A 20560-nucleotide genomic window follows, 5' to 3' on the forward strand; every position below is an offset into this window, starting at 1 on the left:
ATAAACAGGGGCTGGTAGGTTGTTGATGCTGGTTTGCTGAGCATGTAAAAAACGGATCGAACGATCGAGTCGAGTCGAGTCGAGAAGAGTGTGTGTGTGTGTATGTGCGTGAAGAAATGCTGGTGCGCTATTGGAGCTCCCTCAACCAGAATGCTTGATCAGCATTTCATATCCGAGGTCGAAAAAGACCGGCATGAGGTTCTCGATACGCTAAACCGCCGATAGACTCAATAGACGCGACAGACAGCTTATCTGCTACTAATACTACTATCGAGCAATGCGTTTGCCATGCTTCACCGATAGCTTCAAAGGGCAAGGGTCCGGCTTCCTGTGCGTGTCTGTAAGTGTGTTTTGGTTTTGCAATTGGTGTATGGAGTGCTGTTTACCCTAAACTTCCCTAAACTGAGTGTAGTTGAACAGTTGAAGCAGTTTCGCGCCTGTGGTGGTGGCGTGTGCGTCTCTCGACGGGGATTTGTTCTGTTTGTCTATCGATTAAGATAAGGTTGTTGTTGTTTGCGGTTGTTGCTGCTGGATGCTAGCTTACGGTGTGGTACTTTCGTTTAGCCATTCAAACTGTGGACGAGCGTGGTAGTATCGCGCTAGTTGAACAATAAAATCTAGGGTTTGGGGGGTTTTGCTTTTGCCGTTTTGTTTTACCATCTCTCCTTTTTTTTTTTGTTGCTGCTTTCACCTCTGTGCTCTGTCCTCTGTCCATCTAAAGTTAATACTTTCGAGCTGGCGGCACGATCCTCGCCTATTATATATATATATATATATATATATATATATATATATATATATATATATATATATATATATATATATATATATATATGCGCGTGTGTGTTTGTCTGTGGGGTTGTGTGGCTGGGTTTCGGTTTCATCTACACCCAGGTTTGACGCCCTTTTTTGGGGGGGGGGGGGCTTTGAAACACTCTTCCTTCTTCACTCGATACAACCCACCCCCCCAGGAGGATTCTTTACATTTTGCATACATATATATACATACATATGTTTGCAATGTATATATATCAAATCCTGTCACGTCCTGCCCAGTTTACCGGTTGTTGTTGTTGTTTTTTTTCTCTTTCGTCTGTGTGTGCGTGTTTTCGTGCAAATTCTGTTTTTTTCACCCCCTTAGCTGTCAATTCATCGCTGGCACTGCACTGTGTTGTTTGACTACGTTAAATGTCGTGTTTTTTTTGCTTTGTTAATGTTAAGTTGTTTTTTGTTTTTCTCGGTTACTGCTTTTCCTCATCTTTCTTGGTGTATAAGTATAAAAATCGAACCAAAGCCGTAAATATAGGTACAAATTGGATGAGGAGGGGGAGGGCGAAAGTAGGGATTGAGGGAGGAGGAAATGGAGATGAAGTCCTTTGAACAGGATTCGCGATGACAGGGACCAAGGAACTATGTTTCGAGATGAGGGGAATGAGCTGAAATCGAATGAACTGTGTTGACTATTTTTGTTAATTTTCTCTCTCTCTCTCTCTCTTTCTTTCTTTATCTTTCTCTATCTCTCGACTTCATCTGTCTGACTGACTGGGGGGAGGGGGAAAGGGGAAGGGGGTGTTGTAGCGCGATTCTGCCTAAACCTATCATTGGTGGCGCTTACGCTGCTCGTACTTCGTTCGCCCCGCGGAATTCGCTTCGACCATCGTGATGGGGGTTGGAGAGCAGTGTCTTGGCTCCCGGCTTCGCTTCCGCTAGGATCGCTTCCGTCGCGGGCGCTCGGGCGCTGTCTGGTCTCTGGAAGGGGGGGTTTTTTTTCTTGTTTCGGCGCAGGCTGCCGCCGTATCACGGATCGGATTTACTTCTCCTCGCCCAGCAGCACCAGATCGTCGGCCACGACGTCGCTGACGTGCAGGTAGATGATCCAGTACATCAGATTGAAGCAGACGAAGCACACCGGAAACACGATGCGCGAGTACTTGTCGATATCTGACGGTGTGATGCCGAGCAGCTTGTTGATATCCTGCAGGAGTGGGAAAAGAATGACATTAAAAATACATTCTGTCACAATCGCTTAACGGAAATAGGAGCTGCTATTAAGCAATAAGTCCTCTTCACTGTAAAGTTACTCATTTGTATGACTGCTTTGTGAGTAGTGATGGGAAAAATGAAGTTTTTGTCGGAATCGATTCCGGTTAGCTCCGCGATTTTCTGTAATCGATTCCGGATAGTAGGTCCGTGATCAGTTTCCGGAATCGATTCCGGTTTCAGCTCCGGAATCGGTTCCGGAATCGGAATCGGCTCCGGAATCGGAATCAAATCCGGAATTGGTTTCGTAATCGGCTCCATAATTGATTCCGGAATTGGCTCCGGAGCCGACTCGGGAATCGGCTCCGGAGTCAACTTCGGAATCGGCTCCGGAGTCAACTTCGGAATCGGCTCCGGAGTCAACTACGGAATCGGTCCCGGAGTCAACTTCGGAATCGGCTCCGGAATCGGCTCGGGAATCAACTCTGGAATCGGAATCGACTCCGGAATCGGAATCGGCTCCAGAATCGGAATCGATTCCAGAATCGGAATCGGCTCCAGAATTGATTCCGAACACGGAATTGGAATCGGGTAGGTCCGATTCTGAGCTCCCACCACTAATTTATGAGCTCGGCTGAATGGGCTTACCTTGCCGGGGTGTATCAGATGCTGGGGTGCTGCCGATTCCTCGTCCGGGCCGCCACCGCCACCGCCGGGCGGTCCGCCCGGTGGTGGACCGCCGCCGCCCGGCTGCCCACCGCCCCGACCGCCGTTGATCGTGTTCTCGAGCGTGCCGCCCTTCGAGTGGGCCTTCGGGTCGTGCACCTTGAACCGGACCTCCTGGAACAGCGGCCCGACGATGGAGCAGCCGCGCGAACCCATGTTCGGCGGCACGTTCTGCATCGTGCCGCTCCGGCTGCCCATCTGCTGCTTCGGCGTGTGCTGGTGCGTGTGGCTGTGCCCGTGACCGTGTCCGTGGCTGTGGTCGCTCGCCACCGGGGGCGGCGGCGGCGGATGGTTCGCGTCTGCCTGCTGCTGCTTCTTCTGTTCCGCTATTTTCTGTATTGCCATGAAGCGCTGCTTGCGCATCTGTATCCGCTTAGCCATGTAACCGACCGTGGCGTACTCTGGGGTTTGGAGGGGTGTTTTTTTTTGGAGGTTAGCGGAGAGGGGAGGGGCGAAAAGAAAGAGAAATCAGTACAACAGGCAGCGGAACGGTATGTGAGTGAGCGACACGACTACCACTAGAAGTTTACAGCTCTAGAACATCAACACATTGTCACCAGAACGCAAAACAAAAATTAGGCAAAAGCATCACACGCACACACAAAGGTGGTTAGAGAAGTAGATGCAACGGAAGTAGTAAAGACGAAATAAAATTAAAAGTAAAACAAAAAACAAAACAAAACACACACAATCAACACACAAAGGAGAGAAAAGAAAAGAGAAGAAAACAAAACAAAAAATAAATGTAAACAAAGAAACTAAACACATCAAATAAACAGTTCGCTATGTACTTAGACAACACACGAAAACGAAACAAAACACATACACACACAAATAAAAAAAAAGAAAAAGAAGAGGCGATTAAGTAAGTTGCTTGAAGAGACGCGGAGATGTACACGTGAGGCTGTGTTTTGGAGGTTTTGCTCTTTCTTGTTGCACACTGTTGCTTGTTGCCGAAAAGTAAGGAAACCAGTTGTTGCAGTGTTTGTGAAGGACGAAAAAACTCTTTGCACGCGCGCACACACACACACACGGGAATCAGTAACAGAAACACACAGTGAGGTGGTATGGGTGTGTGTGTGTGTGTGTGTTGGTATGTGGCACCTCATAGCGCCCACGGGATTGAATCCATTCGCGAATCCGACGCACGGGTGAGCAAGTGTGCCGATGGTGTGCGCAGTGCGAAAGGGGGGCGGGGGGTTGTTGTTGGAGAGCTAGAACTAACACGACAGTAAAAAAAAGAACGGAAAACGAAAACAAAAAACCCCCCCGACAACAAAACAACGAGTGATCCAATGCACACGCACACTCGTCCGGACCTACTGGATGTGTGATGTGAACGATGGGCAAGTGACGAACCGTGAACCAACCAATCCCGCTCCTCTCCTCACGAGTGTACCAAGAGGGGGGTGAGATGAGCGATGAGCAAGATGGTGAAACACATTTCTTTGCCAAGGCATTTGATGTGCTTTTGTTGCACATTTCAGACAAGCTTACCTTGATTCTTCTCTTACTGGCATACTTGAAGAATTAAGCTAAACTTTGATGCCTCGTAAAACATGTGACAGTGAAGTGATGTGCATGTGAAGGAGAAGGAGGAGGAGGAGGAGGAGTGGTGGTTTCACGATGGGTGCATGGGTTGAAAAAATGGATGCATGAGATGAGAAAATTCGATAAATTCATCAAATTAACTAAAAGTAACGCTATTTGTCACCACCACGTGCCATTATGTTACAGTTTGCGGCTAGTCTGATACTCATTTTGACTCAGTGTGCATGTGTGTTACTGTACAGTTTCAGCGCCGAAGAGAGAAGGGACGAGAGCTTCTTCTCCGTTCGCTGAACAGGCTGCTTACACAGAGAGACAGAGACAGAGCAAGAGTGAGACGATATGGAAAACATTTTCCAAAATTTTGCTGCTCATTTTCCGTTCAGGTTTCTTTTGTTTTTTGCTTTGGTTCGCTGTTCCTATCTGCGTGTAATTTCGGCAGGGCAAAAGCGTAAAATGGTAAAATGGCGTTAAGCACTAAGCGACGGGCTGCGCGTGCCTGTCATGAGTGAGCTTTTCCATCTTTGCTAGCGAATGCGCGCTTGTAGTGGGCGCCATCGCGTTAGGAAGTAAAGTTTGCTGTCAAATTCGGATCATGGGGTGGGATGCCATTTTTATTTTGCAGTTGTTTTTGGCAGAACGGCCGCAATCGGTAGGTGCTGGGTGATTGTTGTCAATGTAATTTTTATGTGTCTCGCTAGCGCGCGTGAAGGTGAAGGTAGCGCGGTATTGATGATGGATGCGCCACATCTGCTGCGAAGCAGCCACACATCGGTTGGGGTGGGGGCCTTTGGTATTATTCAATAAATTCATCCAGATCATTCGTTGTGAGGGATATTTTTTTAAAATGTTTTGTAAAGCTAAAGTTTCATTAAAACGCAAATCCTGCATCGTTGCAAGTTTGGGCTTGCTTAGTAAGACTATTAACGTAGTATGAATATAATTGTATAAGCAAGTTTTTGGTGTAAATAACGATGATTAAAGTTGTAAATCCAACCGATACTTCGCTTTACTCTACTTTGGTAGAGTGTTTCGCTGTTCTGGTTATGGTTTTGTAGATGAATTTATCGAATTTAGTTGAGCTGAGGCGCATGGTAAACTCAAGATCTTTTATGGAAAAGTTTCAAACAATGCAATTGCAACATCATCACGTTGAAGGTGAGATGTGCTGGTACAGTGCGCGGCTGCGATAGGCGTTGTAGAGTGACAGAAAATACAATGTGAAGGCGCAGCAGATCAAACACGGTTCTGCACACTGAATGAGGCAGAGCAAATGACAAAATAAAACGGAGGTGCAGGGGCTTGCGCTTAAAGCAAGCTTGAAAAAGATATTTAAAACTTTTTAAAAGAGAGAGAGAGAGAGAGAGAGAGAGAGAGAGAGAGAGAGAGAAAGACTCGTCCTTGCACTCTGGCTGGTGGCATTTTCCATAGAAGCGATCGATTGTTCGCTTCACGGCATACAGGTTCCATATGTATCAAGAAAAAGGAAACGTTCGGTTACTGGGCTAGTAGTAGTGCTAGTGTTTTCCCTACAGCTCACGTGTGTGCTCCGCCGGGGGGCTTGGGAGGAAGGGGTTGGGTGGTCGGGGGTGGTGGAAGGAACTTTTCACTTTCCATCTCCCGGTTCGAGGGGCAGTAGCCGCGGTTGGTTCCGCTTGCCGTTTGGGCGGTTTTCCGTTTCCCTACACAAAAGCTCTCGTACGGCGCTGAATACTGGGTTGCCGTTTGCCGTTGGCCAACGGCCGTCTGCGCCAGCCAGTATCAGCGTCGTGTGCAGCTTTGATAGAAAGTGAAAATGTTCCCCCTCATTTCTCCTCCTTCCCGCCCACCCCACACCTTCCCGGTTGGTGGATGGTTAGTGGTTAGTGGATTAGTATATTCAGTGCGACGCCATTTACACACGACGGCTAGTCGAGGGAGCCGTTTGCTGGGTTTTTCGGGGTAAGTGGTGTACACGTTAACGCACATAGATGGCACTGTGTATTGGTTGTGGTGGGGTGGGAGAGAGAAGGAGTGAATAAAAGAAAGCAGACAGTAGGAAAGTAATCGGATAGACAAGATAAACAGAAGGAAAATAAAGTAAATTTACAAACACATTAGAAAGAGTGAAAAAATAATTCAAAATCAAAATAAAATAAAACCAAAAGACGTATAAACTACGTTAATAAGCATCGTTAAGCTGAAGTACAAATAAAACGGAAGAAGTACGTTAAACTGAGGTAAATCAATGTGACAAGTACGAGACAATTGCGCCCACAGAATGACGCGAAAGAATAAAGCGATACAAATAGAGTAACAGGGAAAGATAGAGAGAGAGAGAGAGAGCGTTAGCGAAAGCAAGAACAAGTGAAATAATATAAGCAAAACAATATCAGAAGAAATTGGTTGGAACAAGGACTCGTGTATCTGGCAGAGTAGATAAATACGTAAAGAGAAAAAAAGGAAATCAAAAATTCAAAAACCAAATAAACATAAACGATTGTTCTTAACCGTATGTTAACCGCACGTAGGAGCAGTACAAAACGGAACAATGCAACGAAACTAACAGAGTACAGTCAAACAAACAGTGACAACGAATTACTTAGAGCATAAATATATGTATACAAAGAGGTAGTTTTTTTTTGTTATAATAAGAAAAGTAGTTTTATATACCCAGCAGACTGGCAAATACCATGACGAAGCATGTGCCTAAATATACGTCAATCGATTTTACATAAGATATTTTCGGTAAGGCAGCATTCGTTGACGACATCAGTGTTGTCATTGTCAAGACAGTAGTTACACCTAATGCAACACGTGCTGGTGTAGCATTTCTATTTAGCCAAAATGATACCCACGATATGATTACAATTAATCCGGATGGTATATAGATTTGAATGAGATAATAACCCATCGAACGTACAAACTGTATTTCACATGCTAAACGTGAATAATTTCCTATAAAAAAAAACAGAAAAGAAGAAGGTAGTAAAGGTTACAGACAATGTTTCGATTAGTATTTTTGCTTTGATTCTTGCTTTAGTGAGTAGGTAGAGTTATTTAGTTTCTTTTTTCTTCCTTATATGCTATATGCTAGATGTGAATATATATAGTGATGAGAATGGTGCATGAATGGTGCATGAATGTACTGAAGATGATAATGATGATAATGACGGTGATGATTGCCATGAGTGGATGAAGGAACTGATGATTGACAGTAGAAAATTGAGACATGGATGATGGGGAGAGATGATGAGTATTTTTTTTTCTTCAAAATCATAAAGCCAAGTAGTTATTGAAACATTCAAAAAAGAGAAAGTAAGAGAGAGAGAGAGAGAGAGAAAGATAAAGAGAGAGAGAACGTTGATATGATATGAAAGGGTAAAAAAGGGGCAAACACAAAATGCTTAAATAGGTTGACTGGCGCAGTATAATGGTACAAGAACAAAGTGTATCAGAGAGTGTAGGAAAGAATGGTATGTAGATAAAAGATGTAGTTAATATTTCCTAACAGGCTTAAGGGCTAGTGAGGTAAAAAGAAAATAAAAATTCGTGACAAAAAAAAAACAAACTGTAGCAACAGCAAAGTCTAAAAGCTATCAGATTGGTTAAAGCGTAACAAGAAAATTAGGTAAATGTGAGGTGAAAAAGAGCATACACAAGTGAAGATCGGACTAAAACGAAACAATGCAAAATGAGTAGAGTACGCAGTGTACCTAACAATTGCGCAGGACAAGAGAAAGTAGTAATCATGAAAACGAAACAGAACAAACGGTAGATAAAAGTAATCGTTACCAGTAATTTATTTATGATCAAAAAGAGATACAAAAAAAAAAACAGGAACAAAACACAGTAGCTTGTACAGGAGATAAAAGAAGAGCTAGTGAACGAATCTTTACATTCGAACGAAAATTGTTTTTTTTTCTTCTTCATAATAGTTGTAATGAGTAAAAGCAAAACTTGCAAGGTGGTGAAGAATATGGTGAAGAAAAACTCGTACTGGGCAAATTGGAAACGCATAACGTTGTGTGGTGTTGTTGATGCTGGCGGGAGAAGGAAAACAAAAAAAAAAAAAACAAACCCCTTCGATTGCCAGCACAACTGACCTCCCGCTTGATAATAGAGTTCGATATGAAAATGCTTCTGCTAGTGGTGTGTGATGGTTTAGTGGTTAGAGTAATGTCCTAAAACTAAACTTTGCTGATAGAAGATCCAAAAAAGAAAAAAACGCAACGATTAAAATCTCTTAAACACACGCCCGGGCAGCTTAGAAGGCAGCCACGGGTGGGCAAAACATCTCCAACAAGCTTGTGTATGGTATGGTAAGGACAAACTTAAATCCGCTCATTATCCTTCCTATGCATCACAGAACCAGGCACAGAACAAGAGAAGAGAGATAGCAAACGAAACAAAATGTTATAAATAACAAATAAAATAACGTTAAAAGATTACTAAACCGCAGCCAAGGTGAAATAAAGTCAGAGCCAAACCGGTTTGTGTGAATGAATTTGGCAGCTTCACTATCCTAGATGCAACATGCAAGTACATTACTTAGCTAGGTTCAATTAGCAATGGGCAGTTTTTCACGTGTGTTAAGCTTGGTTGTTGGTTTCTACAATACTTTACTTCTTTTTTTATCGCTATGCCTATTTGGTTTTGTTATATGGGTTTAAATGCATAGGTATGGTAATATTAGTTGTTGCTGTTACTTTCATAATGAAGACTCTATCAAATTTAAACATAAAGTTAATGATTTTAAAAAAGAATTCAGAAATTACAACAAAGTAACAGAGACACATTGAAATGGGTGAATTTCGAATAGGAATCTAAAATCGATGAAAATCACACTTCATTTTGGTGTTTTTCGTATTAAAAAAAACGAGCAACTTCTAATTTGAAAACGTTTGAATCAAACCTAACAGGAATAAATAGTACTGAACAAGCGGCAGTATGAGAGAGAGAGAGAGAGAGTTCTGTATGTGGTACTAAGGCTAATGTGCTAATGTTGTTTATCAGGTGGACATGATTTTTAAACCACACAACTTACAAAAGCACTCTTTACATCGTACAAGTCAAAAGTAATTGATGGTTACTGTGTGTGTTTGTGTACGTGTGTGGTGTACGTGTGTGGTTCATTTGATTCGGGTTCGGTTTGATGCCGTTTCGCGCGTTGCATTTGCAGAAGAATGGTTTGGACAGTAGAATGCAATGGATGCAAATATTTATAAAGATTATAAATGTATAAGTAGATGAGTAGATAAATTCTGCCGTATCGAAAAACCCATGCATAAAAACGAGGGGGTAAGGGAGGGAGAAAAAAGAAAATGGGGATGCAGCTATTAGATGGTTAGATAAAAAAAAATGAGGAACAGAAGATAAACGATGGCTAACGATGAGGTTAAAAAAAAGGGGCAAGTAAAACGATACCAAACCGCACGCTACTCGCTCCTAAGCGCCAAAGCAAATGTATGGTGTGACCACTAAGATGTAGTAAAGTAATCCCTTTAATATGTTGCGGTCAAGGAGGGACTTTGCTCACGTTGTGTGGAAGCCTCTTTTTTTTTGGACAAGTATTTTACATACGAGAATGTTGAAAATTAACGAAACAAAAGCTGGATGTGGAATGGGAGATTGAGGTTTTAACCGACCGACTCTTAGCGTTTGGTAGTCATTTTATGGGTTTTATCGTATTTCTTTCGGACGTGTATAATGCGATGCAAAATAGAAGATGGGAAGGAAACGAGAAAAGCTCTAGCGTGGATGGCGTTGGTTAGAGGATGGGGGTTTCCTTTTTCCTATTGCTGGACAGTCGGCGCCGTGTGGTTTCATGCGGTGAGGGGAAGAATTAAAATGGTCATTAAAAAAAGGCACCCTCTCACACACACCCATATAGACACATTTGGGACAGCCAAAAAAGGGGGTGCGGTGAGTGAGATGATATGTTAATTTCCAACAAATAATCCTCCCCTCGAAAAGAAAAACAAAAAAAAAATCTCATCACGATGGCGATGGGTTAAACGGACCCCCCAAGCCGTCATTAAAAGATGCTAATGATTATCCTACTTTATAGGTGTGTGTGTGTGTGTTTGTGGCTTCTTCTTGAAGGTTTGTTTAATGATTGTTGGCGTTTCTGGCAGCTGCTTGTTTTGGGGCGTTATATATGAAACATTCGGCAAAACAAAACCCAAGGCAAGCGTTTTTTTTTTTTGGAACACTACGGAGATATACACTATGGAACCAGTTCGGTAAGAAGATGATTTAAACTCTATTATTATGTAAGAATATGTTAGCTAGAAAGAAGAGCAAAATCAAACAGCACGAACAAAAATGACAAGGAGTTAAACTAGATGCGATGCATATAATGCAATTTTGACCATTTTGATATCACAAGCAGTATGTGTGTGTGTGTGATGAGCGAAAATGGGGGGAGAATGGACTTCGAAAAACCCGCTCGCAACTCTAATGCTATTCTAGATAACAACAAAGAAAAAAATGAACCAAAACGAAACGAACGGGTTCAACGTTAGTTACTGGACGACTGTCGAATGGATGAAGTTCAATGTGGAGGATGGGTTCGCTTTGTTTCTTTGCTATTTCGAGCGATGAGGGCAAGATGGGCGTGGGCTAATAATGTATGTGTGTGTGTGTGTGTGGGGGTGATGCGATTTCGTTTTTTTTCTCTCTGCATCATCAACATCGGTTATGTCGGTTGGTGCATCGTTTCTTGCATCGTAGCTACAAATAATCAAATCCGAAACATTGTCCTGTAGATGCTTTGGAGTTTGAGCGGTTTTGGCTAAAGCGAACCGAGCGCTAGCTTTCTTGGATGGGGAGGAAGTGGGGAGAAAAATAGGGTAGTGTGTGTGTGTGTGTGTTTTTAGAATACAGTGTCCAGCAGAGAGGGGTTTGGGATTGTTTGGCACGAGCAGAGAGAGAGAGAGAGAGAGAGAGAGAGAGAGAGAGAGATAGGGGAGGTAGTTTTCCTTCTTAATTCAAGCTTCCAATACTCTACACCCTGTGGAAGGCATGTTCCATGTTCGGAGCTGCTATTTCGATTGTTCCCGATCGAGGTTCGAGTTCCTATCTACTCGCCAATCAAACGGAATTGCAAAACTAGAAGGGAGTAAGGTGACATACATACATACATACATACATACATACATACATACAAACAAGTGGGACTGGTTGGCATTTTGTGAGAGCATCGGGAGAAGATTAAATTCCCCTAGCTTCCCTCTTTCCACCATCAAGACGGGTGCCGGCCATCTCATCAACCGACCGAGCGTCAATCCGGTTCGAAGGACCAAAATGACGCGCGTGCACACAGGTTTCAGTTTGGGAATTCCTTTCCCACCAAAAAAAGAAGCAAATCCCGGAACTCGAATCGATTGTTGTTCTTTTGCTGTTCACCTCCTCTTCGACCTCGTGTAGTTTAATTTAGCTGAAAATTTGGTAGCTCTGTCCTTTTGGTCCTATCGCAGTTTCTTGCTGTGAACATCCGCAATCTATGTCGCCAATAGGGAGGTGGAAAAGCTGAACCACGGACGGCACTTTCCGCTAACCAATTACATTCCGAACTCGATTTCGATTTTGGGCTATGCCCCAAGGAGGGAGGAAAATTGGTCGAATAATCATTAGCAGCGGGGGAAGCTGGGGGAAGATGGCAGGGGGTGTTGCAAATTTAATTCTTAAAATTTAGCTCCTTTCGATTAGACACTGTATTTGCAGTATTGGGGGAGGGATTTCGTGGGATAGTTTTGTGGGTGGGTTTGTGTAGGTTGGGTTCCAGTTTTCTTTTCTCATTTTGGGTTATTCTCATCGATACGCACCCTGGCATTGAGATCATTGTTCGCGGCTATCGGGTCGTCCCAGCGTACGCTGGGTGGGCGTCTTTGGCTAGGCAAGTATATTTAAGGGGTCTAGTGTGGACTGGTGTGGATACAAAACCTGCACACTGCACACAATTATGCAATACGTTTTTCAACGCGCAAAGTTTGAGTTCACATTACGGTACCAACCAATCACTCTAGAGAATGTTTGGAATGTTTTTTTTGTTTGCCATTTCCATGTAATTATTAGGGACGAAATATGCTTATCTCTTGACCTTGAGGCGTTATTTCGGGTCCGTTTGCTCTGGCTGGAAACAAGTTTACCATAGTGGAGCTCGTTTGCTCGCTGAGTGGTACAGTGTGTACCTCAGCGACATAGTGGCAATTATTTGCGAAAACCAAAAACAGAAATAATTTCATGTTTCCCTACTTCCAGTACGTCTGCCCACCAGCGTTGGAAAGTGTGCTATGATTGATGGGCCATAAGATGTAGGCATTCGGTGTCGTACGGTGGTTGGGCGCGCACAATCACAACCAGGATCGCTCTACCTGGTCCACACATACTGGATGTCTTGTAGAGGGAGCCCCATAAACGACCTGCGTTTGTCCACGCTTGTGGTGGCGGCGTTAATACAAGACACCGGAACGGACGGACGGACGAACGGGTGTAAGAAGAGTGAAAATAAGGGAGATAATCAAACCGGGCACTTACCTGGTTCGGTGGTTCGGTGCACTGTGATTACCTACGGAGAACGCGTGTGTGTCCTCTACGCCAGCCTGTGCGTGCTTTGTGCTTTTTGCCTGTATTCTTCATCTAGTAGTAGCTTGGGTGGAAGCGCGACGTGGAGAACGTGGTGCACGTGGAAGTGGAATGAAACCCTGGGGAAGACCCTGCAAAAAAAGCTCGCCGATAGCTCTAAACTTTCCATCGCGTAGGCGCCTCGCGAATGCCCCTAACAACACTTTGGGAGAACACTTTGCCAACCGAAGAATCTCACGTCCCCGGCCGTCCTCGAGGTGCCTTGAGTAGATAATTAATATTTTCGTTCATTTCCCTACTGCTGCCTACCCCCGCTGCCCAGGGCAGGGTTGTATGTTGCGGAGATTAATAATTGGCCGTCACGCAAACGGCGCGTCGTCTCTCACTACACTACTGTTTCGCGAAATGCCCGGAAGCCGGGGAAACGTGGCGGGGTAAAAATATGCCACGTAAATATCCGGCGTGTTTTGTTATTAGTGTGGCTAGTTGGTTTTTCGAACGTATTTTACAAACCAAACTGAAACAAAACAACAAAAAAACCTTTGCTTCTGAGAAGGAACTATTTTCCTATAGTAGCGGACGACTCAACATGGCGACTCGTTGCTGGCGAATGGCCGCCATACATGACATTGGCGGGTTTGTAATTTTCCCGTAATGCTTGCGTGACTACCGTGATGATGATGACGACGGTGAAGGGCGTACCAAATTAATCCACCATCCTTCGGGTGGTTCTGCCGGCCGGGGTGGCTCAGAAGGTTAAGAGTGGCTAAAGCTTTATTTAAATAATTTTGCAGCCCCACCCCCCGGAACGAAACCTCAATCAAGCGCCGGGGGTTGCTGGCCCCACAAAAACCTGTGCAATAGAGTGTGTGTGTGTTCGCATTGGAATTGAGCCGCGGGGGGTAGTAGGTAGGTGAGCGTGCGAGTTTTGATATTGGTTTGGTGTTGCCGTCATTGCACAGCCAACACACAACACCGAGGTCAGCAGGATAATTATGATGAAGGAGAGAATAAAAGCACACGCACTTTTGTCCCCCCAGGCCGATCCGCACGCTCTCATAAATGGTCGGCTGTCACGGTTGAGCGCACGGTGAGGTGACATCTGGCGGTAACGATCGTTCGCGCAACAAAATCTGTCACCGAGCAGGCACTTGGTCAAGGTGGGCACGAAGAAACTGGGGACCCATCCTCCCATCCGAAATATCATTACGCATAATGAAGGTTATCGTTCTGGCCTTGCGCGGTGTATGCGTAGGATGATGGGTGGATCGCTGCTTCTTTTATTTGGTGTAATATTGAAGCTCCAGTGGCCATTCGTTTTTTGGGGATGTTATTGTTATTGTTGGACTTAAAGTATCCATTCCATTTTGCACTGCTCCACCATCCGACAGTAGGGACACTGGATGAAAGCAGCAACTAATTCCCCGCTGTCCGTTCCGGCGTGCGGGCGAGCTTTTGCGGGGTAATGAGATTTCCAATTATTTGCGCCACCCGCGGCGTGTAAAATGGATTACGGATGGGTGGGGAGGAAGCAAGCACGGCAATGGGGGGGAAACCCAGCAGCAAAAAAGAAAGGGACGCTTTAGGCGTGATTTGAATACTTTGCTTCATTACATTACAGCGCTAACATTTCCTTATTGTGGTTGAGCGCCAGCTACGGCCACCGTGGCTGCTTAATGCAGTCATCTAGGTGATGTATTATCACAACGGTATTGGAATCGTGTTCGCGTAAAAAATAATAGCCCAAAGCTTATCTGCCCTACGAGAGCACGACAGCCACAAATCGAAGGGAAGTAGAGTTTCATCGTTTTGCGATAGTTGCGATAAGAACGGGCTGGAACGAGACAACGGTCTGTGCCCGGTTCCGGTGGCTTCGACAATCCAATCGATCCGGAGGTTCAAGCAGTCATCAAATCACGTTTATTCCTAGCGCTTCTAGAGTTCTGGAGGTGCCTGGAGGTGAAGCGCACTACACACCGTACCACACTTTATCGCAAAACCGATAGGATGGAAGTGTGGCGGATGCGTGCAGCTATAATAAAATAGGTTTCCGCTCCAAACGATGTGTTCGGCAATGGAGATAGTTTGCGGTTTGTGCTAAACCGGCATTGTAGTACCGGCTCGGTGGTGTGTGGATTAGGAGGAGCTAGCAACAAGCGTCGTTAATTTAACGACGAACGATTCTGCGGCTTTTGCGGGTGAAAGCGAGTTTAGCATTAATCGCTCTCTATTGCGCCGCGTTCTGTCACAGCGCCACAGACAACGAATGAACGCACTCAATGTAGATGATCGGAATCGTTCTAGGAGCTCCGAAAAACGATATCTTATCTACAGTGCTCTCGCACGAATTAGGAGAGAAGTTATACAGCCTACTATAGTACAACTGTTGTATAGGAACATCTTCCTGTACTATAAAAAAGTTCCCCTGGCAAAACACGTTTCCATTCGGAGGCAAATCCGACCACAACCACGTGGTATCGACCTGGTACGGCGCAAACAAAAACAAAAAAAAAACCCTCCGACAAAAGCTTTTTCCGCATCGAGTGACGCATGATGACGTCTTCTCGTACGGGCAACAACACCCGAACATGGGCAGCACCCGGGCCAGACCTTCTCCCTGTCGATGATGATGGTTTTCCATTTTCCATCATAACACACACACACACACACTGGCACTCTCTGGCTTTATGATAACTTTTCATCAAAGTTAAACACATCCGTTGAGGGCTATGCATTTTTTTATTATTATTATTTCGCTTCCGACTGTACTCCCTGCCCCTGTTTGGGGCCTGTTTCTGGTGGCCCGCCCTCCGGGTGGTTCGATTTTCCCGAGGCTCGACCTGCCCGGGCTGCTGCTGAGCTCGATTTGAGCTGACCGTGGACCGTGGATTTTTTTAATGAACCTGTCAATCCGATCGAGTTCGAGGGCTTTGCTTCCGTACCCATGAGCCCCATGTCATGTTTCAGCCACACAAGCCATCCCAAGGCTAGTGTGTGTGTGTGTTGAACGCGTAATACGAACGGTCAGCGGGGCCGAGTGATAGATGCAGCCTGCTGCGAAGGTTTCTTGTTTTTTTTGGGTGAAAAAACCGTAAAAATAGAACCTTGGAAGAAATATTCATTCTCACTCGATCGTGCGTACCGGTGAAGTAGGGCGGGGACTCTGTGCGTGTGCATGTGTGTGTGTATGTTGATCCTTATACTTATCCCCCTTTGAATGCTACAACACCAAGAACCCTTTCAGAGACACACGTGCCACGAGAGAAAGGAAAAGCCCCGATCCAATACACATCATTTGCTAATCATACTTTTCTCGAAGGATGAGCGGCGCTTGAGCTTCTCGAGCGCTTGACTGACCCGCAAACCGATTTCGTTTTGGAATCGGTTTTGTTTATTATTATATTCATCTTTTTTTTCTATTCACTGGAACATCAGGGGGAACAGCATCAACAACGTCCGAAACAATAGACGACCCACAGAGCGAGAGAGAGAGAGAGAGAAAATGGGGATTGATGTGTTTCCGTGTGGATTGGTAGGATTAGTTGAGCGTGAGTGTGTGTTGGTGTAGAGGGCTCAGTGACAGAGATTGTTTCGGGGAAGGAGCTTTTCTCCTTTTTTTCCCGTCCTTGGGACTTGCTAAGACTTTATACATCTCTATGTTAGAAGCGAAACGATAAAAAAAAACGAGCCCGATGCTACGAGCGACGATCGTAAATGGATCCTCGGGCCCAGGAATCCAGATACATGAAAGGGAATGGAATGGAATGAATTAAAAAATGACTTACTGATGACTTACGACTAGAGAGAAAAGTTTGCAGAGCAAGATACATAGAATCACACACACACACACGCACACACTTACATATATATAAAAATATTTAAGATACAAGAAAAGGGGGTCACATACAGGCGATATAGATGTTTGGTTTTTAGTTTGCAAATATACTATTGCTCGTTCGGTGATTAAAGAGAGAGAGAAATGTAGAAAATGGGAAAGAACAAAAAAACAAAACACAACAGAGTTTGACAGATAAAATACAACTTTAAACTGAAAACCACACACACACACACACACACACACACTTAATCCAGAGGAACATTACTATAGATGCATTAGATACACTGAGGCTTGATCGTAGTTTTGAGCAATAGAATCATGTTGCTGTGGCAGAGAAAATGGGCGAGAGCGAGTAGCGGTCTATACATACATTTATGGAGATATAATATTGGCTTGTTGATTTGTTTGATTGATATGCGGTTTAAGTATGATTGATCGATAATGCGGCGGAATTGTGGGTGGTGGGATTCGCGTTGCCGCGTTATTGTTTTGTTTTATTTTTTTCCAGCAACCACGTAGGGGAAAGGGTAAGGAGCATAAAAAACAAAACAGGATAAACAATCTCATTGCTTTGCTTATTGCTTTCGGGTACGGTTCGATTGTTTCGGGGGTTTTACGTTCGCATTGGATGGTGAATGAGCATGATAATAAGAGTAGGGTTGAGGTAGAGTAATAGAGTAATAAAAAAAAAACGGAAACAACGAAAACAGAAACAAAAAAGACGAAGGTACGATGGTAGCGGAATGATCGAACAAACGGTGGCAGGGAGAGAGGCTGATTACGTATAAGTTAATGAAGGTTTAATGAAGGAGATTATATTTAACAAAGAGATATCGGTGACCGTCTACAGGTACCTGTTGTGAGACTGATTTCCATAGCACGTTGACGGTGTCCCAAAACCTTAAACTGAGGCAAAGATACTTCGCTCGAGACTCCGACCGAGTTGGGGCCCTCATTCCATTTGTATCGGATATCTCGCATCGTGTAGCCGACTACGCGTGGGGGGAGCATTTGGGCATTGGTTTTTTTTTGTTTTTTTTTGTTTTTTTTTGGTAAACGGTGTAATAGGGGAAGAGAGTTGTGTGTGTGTGTGTTTTTTTTATTCGAAGAAGAACGGGGTTTGGCGTGCGCATACATTCAAGTCAACGATCGCATGGACGGTTGTTACGGGGTTGTTTTATGCGATATTGAATCACAATGTCGGGGTCGAGGCCACCAATCCATTTCGCGTTGGTTGGTTCAGTTTTGCAGTAGAGTAGTATTAGCAGAAGGAGTAGGAGAGTTACAGTTAGTTTAGTTTTGGGGTTTGGGGTAGTTTAATGTTTGCGGGTTTACGAGCACAAACGGTTAATAGGCAAGAAGTAATTTACCCCGCGAGCACCAAATGGTGACAAAAAATGGGAGAAGAATACATGCGTGTGCGCGTGAGTATGCCCAGCGTGAAGGGGAGCGTGACAAGGGGGGTTTTTGTTTTTTTGTTGATTAATTATTCGAAATTTGCAAAACGCGATTTGGAGTGCAGGAACCGTATAGAAGTATTTTTTTTTTTAGTAATTAGTTATTTTTATTTTCACAACCAGGTCGGGCGGGCGGGCAGGCGATGGTTTGGTTCATTTGTTTACCCAAACAATGCAAATATATACACACGCACACGTACACACATATACAGAGACAGAGAGTGAAAACAAAAGAGCGGGATATTGTTTGTATACAGAAAGAAAAAAGAAAAGAGAGAAAGATATGTGAATTAGAAAACTGGTCAGCTTGATACAATTATAATCTACCATGTAGAGAGTTCTGAACAGGGAGGTTTTGTTTTTTATTCTGTTTTTTTGGTTGTTGTTGTATTGGGTTAGTTTTGTTTTTGAGTATTTTTTTTTGTTCGCTACTTTGTGGTGTGATGGCGGTTATCTAGGGTGTTTGTGTACGGCTCTTGTTGGCACTGGGTAATTTTGTAATTTATCTTAACGTCAAACGATCAAATTTATACATGAGAAAACGCGCATTTTCCAACTAAAGGATTTTTTTTTAATTTTAAGATTATTAGTTAAGACAGCTAGCGTGACCTCTGTGGGGATGAGTGTACTGTGGCATGAGCTAAAAAACCGAAATAAATCCACACATTGAGGCACGCGAAACGGAGTACGACTAGCGGGGTTTTGCAGCTACTCTTTTGCTAGGCAAACGTTGTGTGTTTTGTAGAGCCCATGGAGCTTTATTTCCTACTTTCATTTAACTCAAAAACCTCTGCTCTCTAGACAAACACAGAGGAAAGGAAAGGCACAGAACTAGTTCATTATCGTGATACGGTCAAGGTTAGGAAGGGCCTTGGAATGGTTTTCACTATGCACCGTGCAAATAAAGTACCATACAAAAGTGTCTCCCGGACGACTAATTAGGATGGAAGAGATGCAAAAGTGACGCCTTGCTCTCCCCATTAACCGAGTGAGTGATTTAGGTTAAATGGACGCTGCATGTGTGTGCGTGAAAGTCAGTGGCACACAATGCAATGCCCGCTTTTTTCTCCTTTTTCATACTCCTACCAGCTACAATGTTATGGTGGATTTGTTTTGTTTGTTTTCCTTTTGCTTCTCTTTTAATCCGACAAGATAAGAACCGAGTGCCAAGCGAACGGTTGTGTAAGGATTGTTTTTTCTGCTGCTGTGTGTGAAAGTGTATTATATTTATATATGTGTGTGTGTGTGTGTGTGTGTGTGGTAGAAACGTCTTCTTTCAGTAACGGAAGCAAATGTGTCAAGTGTCACTTGTAGTTGACATTTCGTAGCTGCTGACGTAAGGCTGCATTTGAAGCACAAATTACGGAGAAGCACACAACCAACGCACACGCGACGAGACAACGATGCGGCGGACGGACGTGCTTTGTTTTGCCTTGTTGCCGCTGCCCCCGTTGTATTCCGGGTTTTGCAGGGGGAAGGGGTGGCTTTGGGCTGGCACGTCTCCTGCACCTGCAAGGGATTGGCTGCACTTTGTTGGGACCATTTTTTTTCGCTTGGGGTGAAGTGAAGTGGTGAACGGGAGGTGGGAGGATGTGGGCAGTTTACGGTGCGCTATACAGAGCAAACGGTCGGTGTGTATGTAGGGCGTGTACAACGCATTCGAAAAAGGGGCACAGGCACGATTGTGTGCGTTGCCATCAGCTAGAGATGAACGGTTCAAGAGGGCGCGTGTGGTACCGTACTACTGCTAACGGGGCAATAACATAAGGTTTTCACAGCAAATGCGATGCGGGTTTGATGGTTAACAATGGGTAATGAATAATTTGCGACATGAATTAATTCGTATTAGAACGTATTAGAAGTAGGAGCTGAACAAACACAGGGGGTGTAGTGCCCTGTTCGCTACTATTGTCAAACACGGTCACGCTACAGCAGCAAGCCTTACTCGGTAGTGAACGCACCGTACTGTGTGTTTGTGCTTGCCAAACTGTATGCACTGTCCATCGTATGCTGCGCGAATCTTCCGACGGGTTAGAAAGGTAAACGTTTTGTTAATAAAAAATAATAAAAAAAACACCGACAGATAGTAAGATTAAAAGAGTGAAACTAAGACCAAAAGGTTAAAGTTTATGAGCAAGAGTGAAGTAGTGAAACATACGGACAGTATAAACAACCGGCATGTAGAGCGATGAAAACAAAGTCCGTAAAGTAGAACCCTTCTCTATGCACGCCGCTGCAGCACAGTGAAGCGGTGGTGTTGACGCAGGTCAGCACTATGATAGAGTTATGATTGAGGCGCAAACTTTTGATGATATTTGGGCAGGGCGAATTGTAATTGTTTGCGAGTTCTGCTAGTTCGCAGTTCCGATGCGTTTCACGACAGTGTCCCGATCGAAGTGAAACGCATTGTGGCAAAAAAAAAACAGAAACAAAATACAAATGA

At 44.2% G+C, this 20560-nt stretch overlaps 1 protein-coding gene across 10 annotated transcripts in view; it reads right to left on the reverse strand.

The window, feature by feature from the left end:
• Positions 1-656: 656 nt before the first annotated feature.
• Positions 657-20560, reverse strand: part of LOC121593693 (gamma-aminobutyric acid receptor subunit beta) — a 73829-nt gene continuing 53925 nt past the window's right edge. For 8 of the 10 annotated variants that reach the window (XM_041916277.1, XM_041916275.1, XM_041916281.1 and 5 more), the window contains 4 exons: positions 17515-17652; positions 6907-7191; positions 2629-3107; positions 657-1975 (listed from right to left, as the gene is read on the reverse strand). In XM_041916277.1, coding sequence (XP_041772211.1) covers positions 1811-1975; positions 2629-3107; positions 6907-7191; positions 17515-17652 — 1067 coding nt within the window. In that variant the 3' untranslated portion in view covers positions 657-1810. The remainder of the gene's footprint in view (positions 1976-2628; positions 3108-6906; positions 7192-17514; positions 17653-20560) is intronic. The other 2 variants (XM_041916278.1, XM_041916279.1) reach the window with 1 other exon arrangement.

This window comes from Anopheles merus, chromosome 2L (assembly GCF_017562075.2).
Source record: "Anopheles merus strain MAF chromosome 2L, AmerM5.1, whole genome shotgun sequence".
Lineage (NCBI taxonomy): Eukaryota > Metazoa > Arthropoda > Insecta > Diptera > Culicidae > Anopheles > Anopheles merus.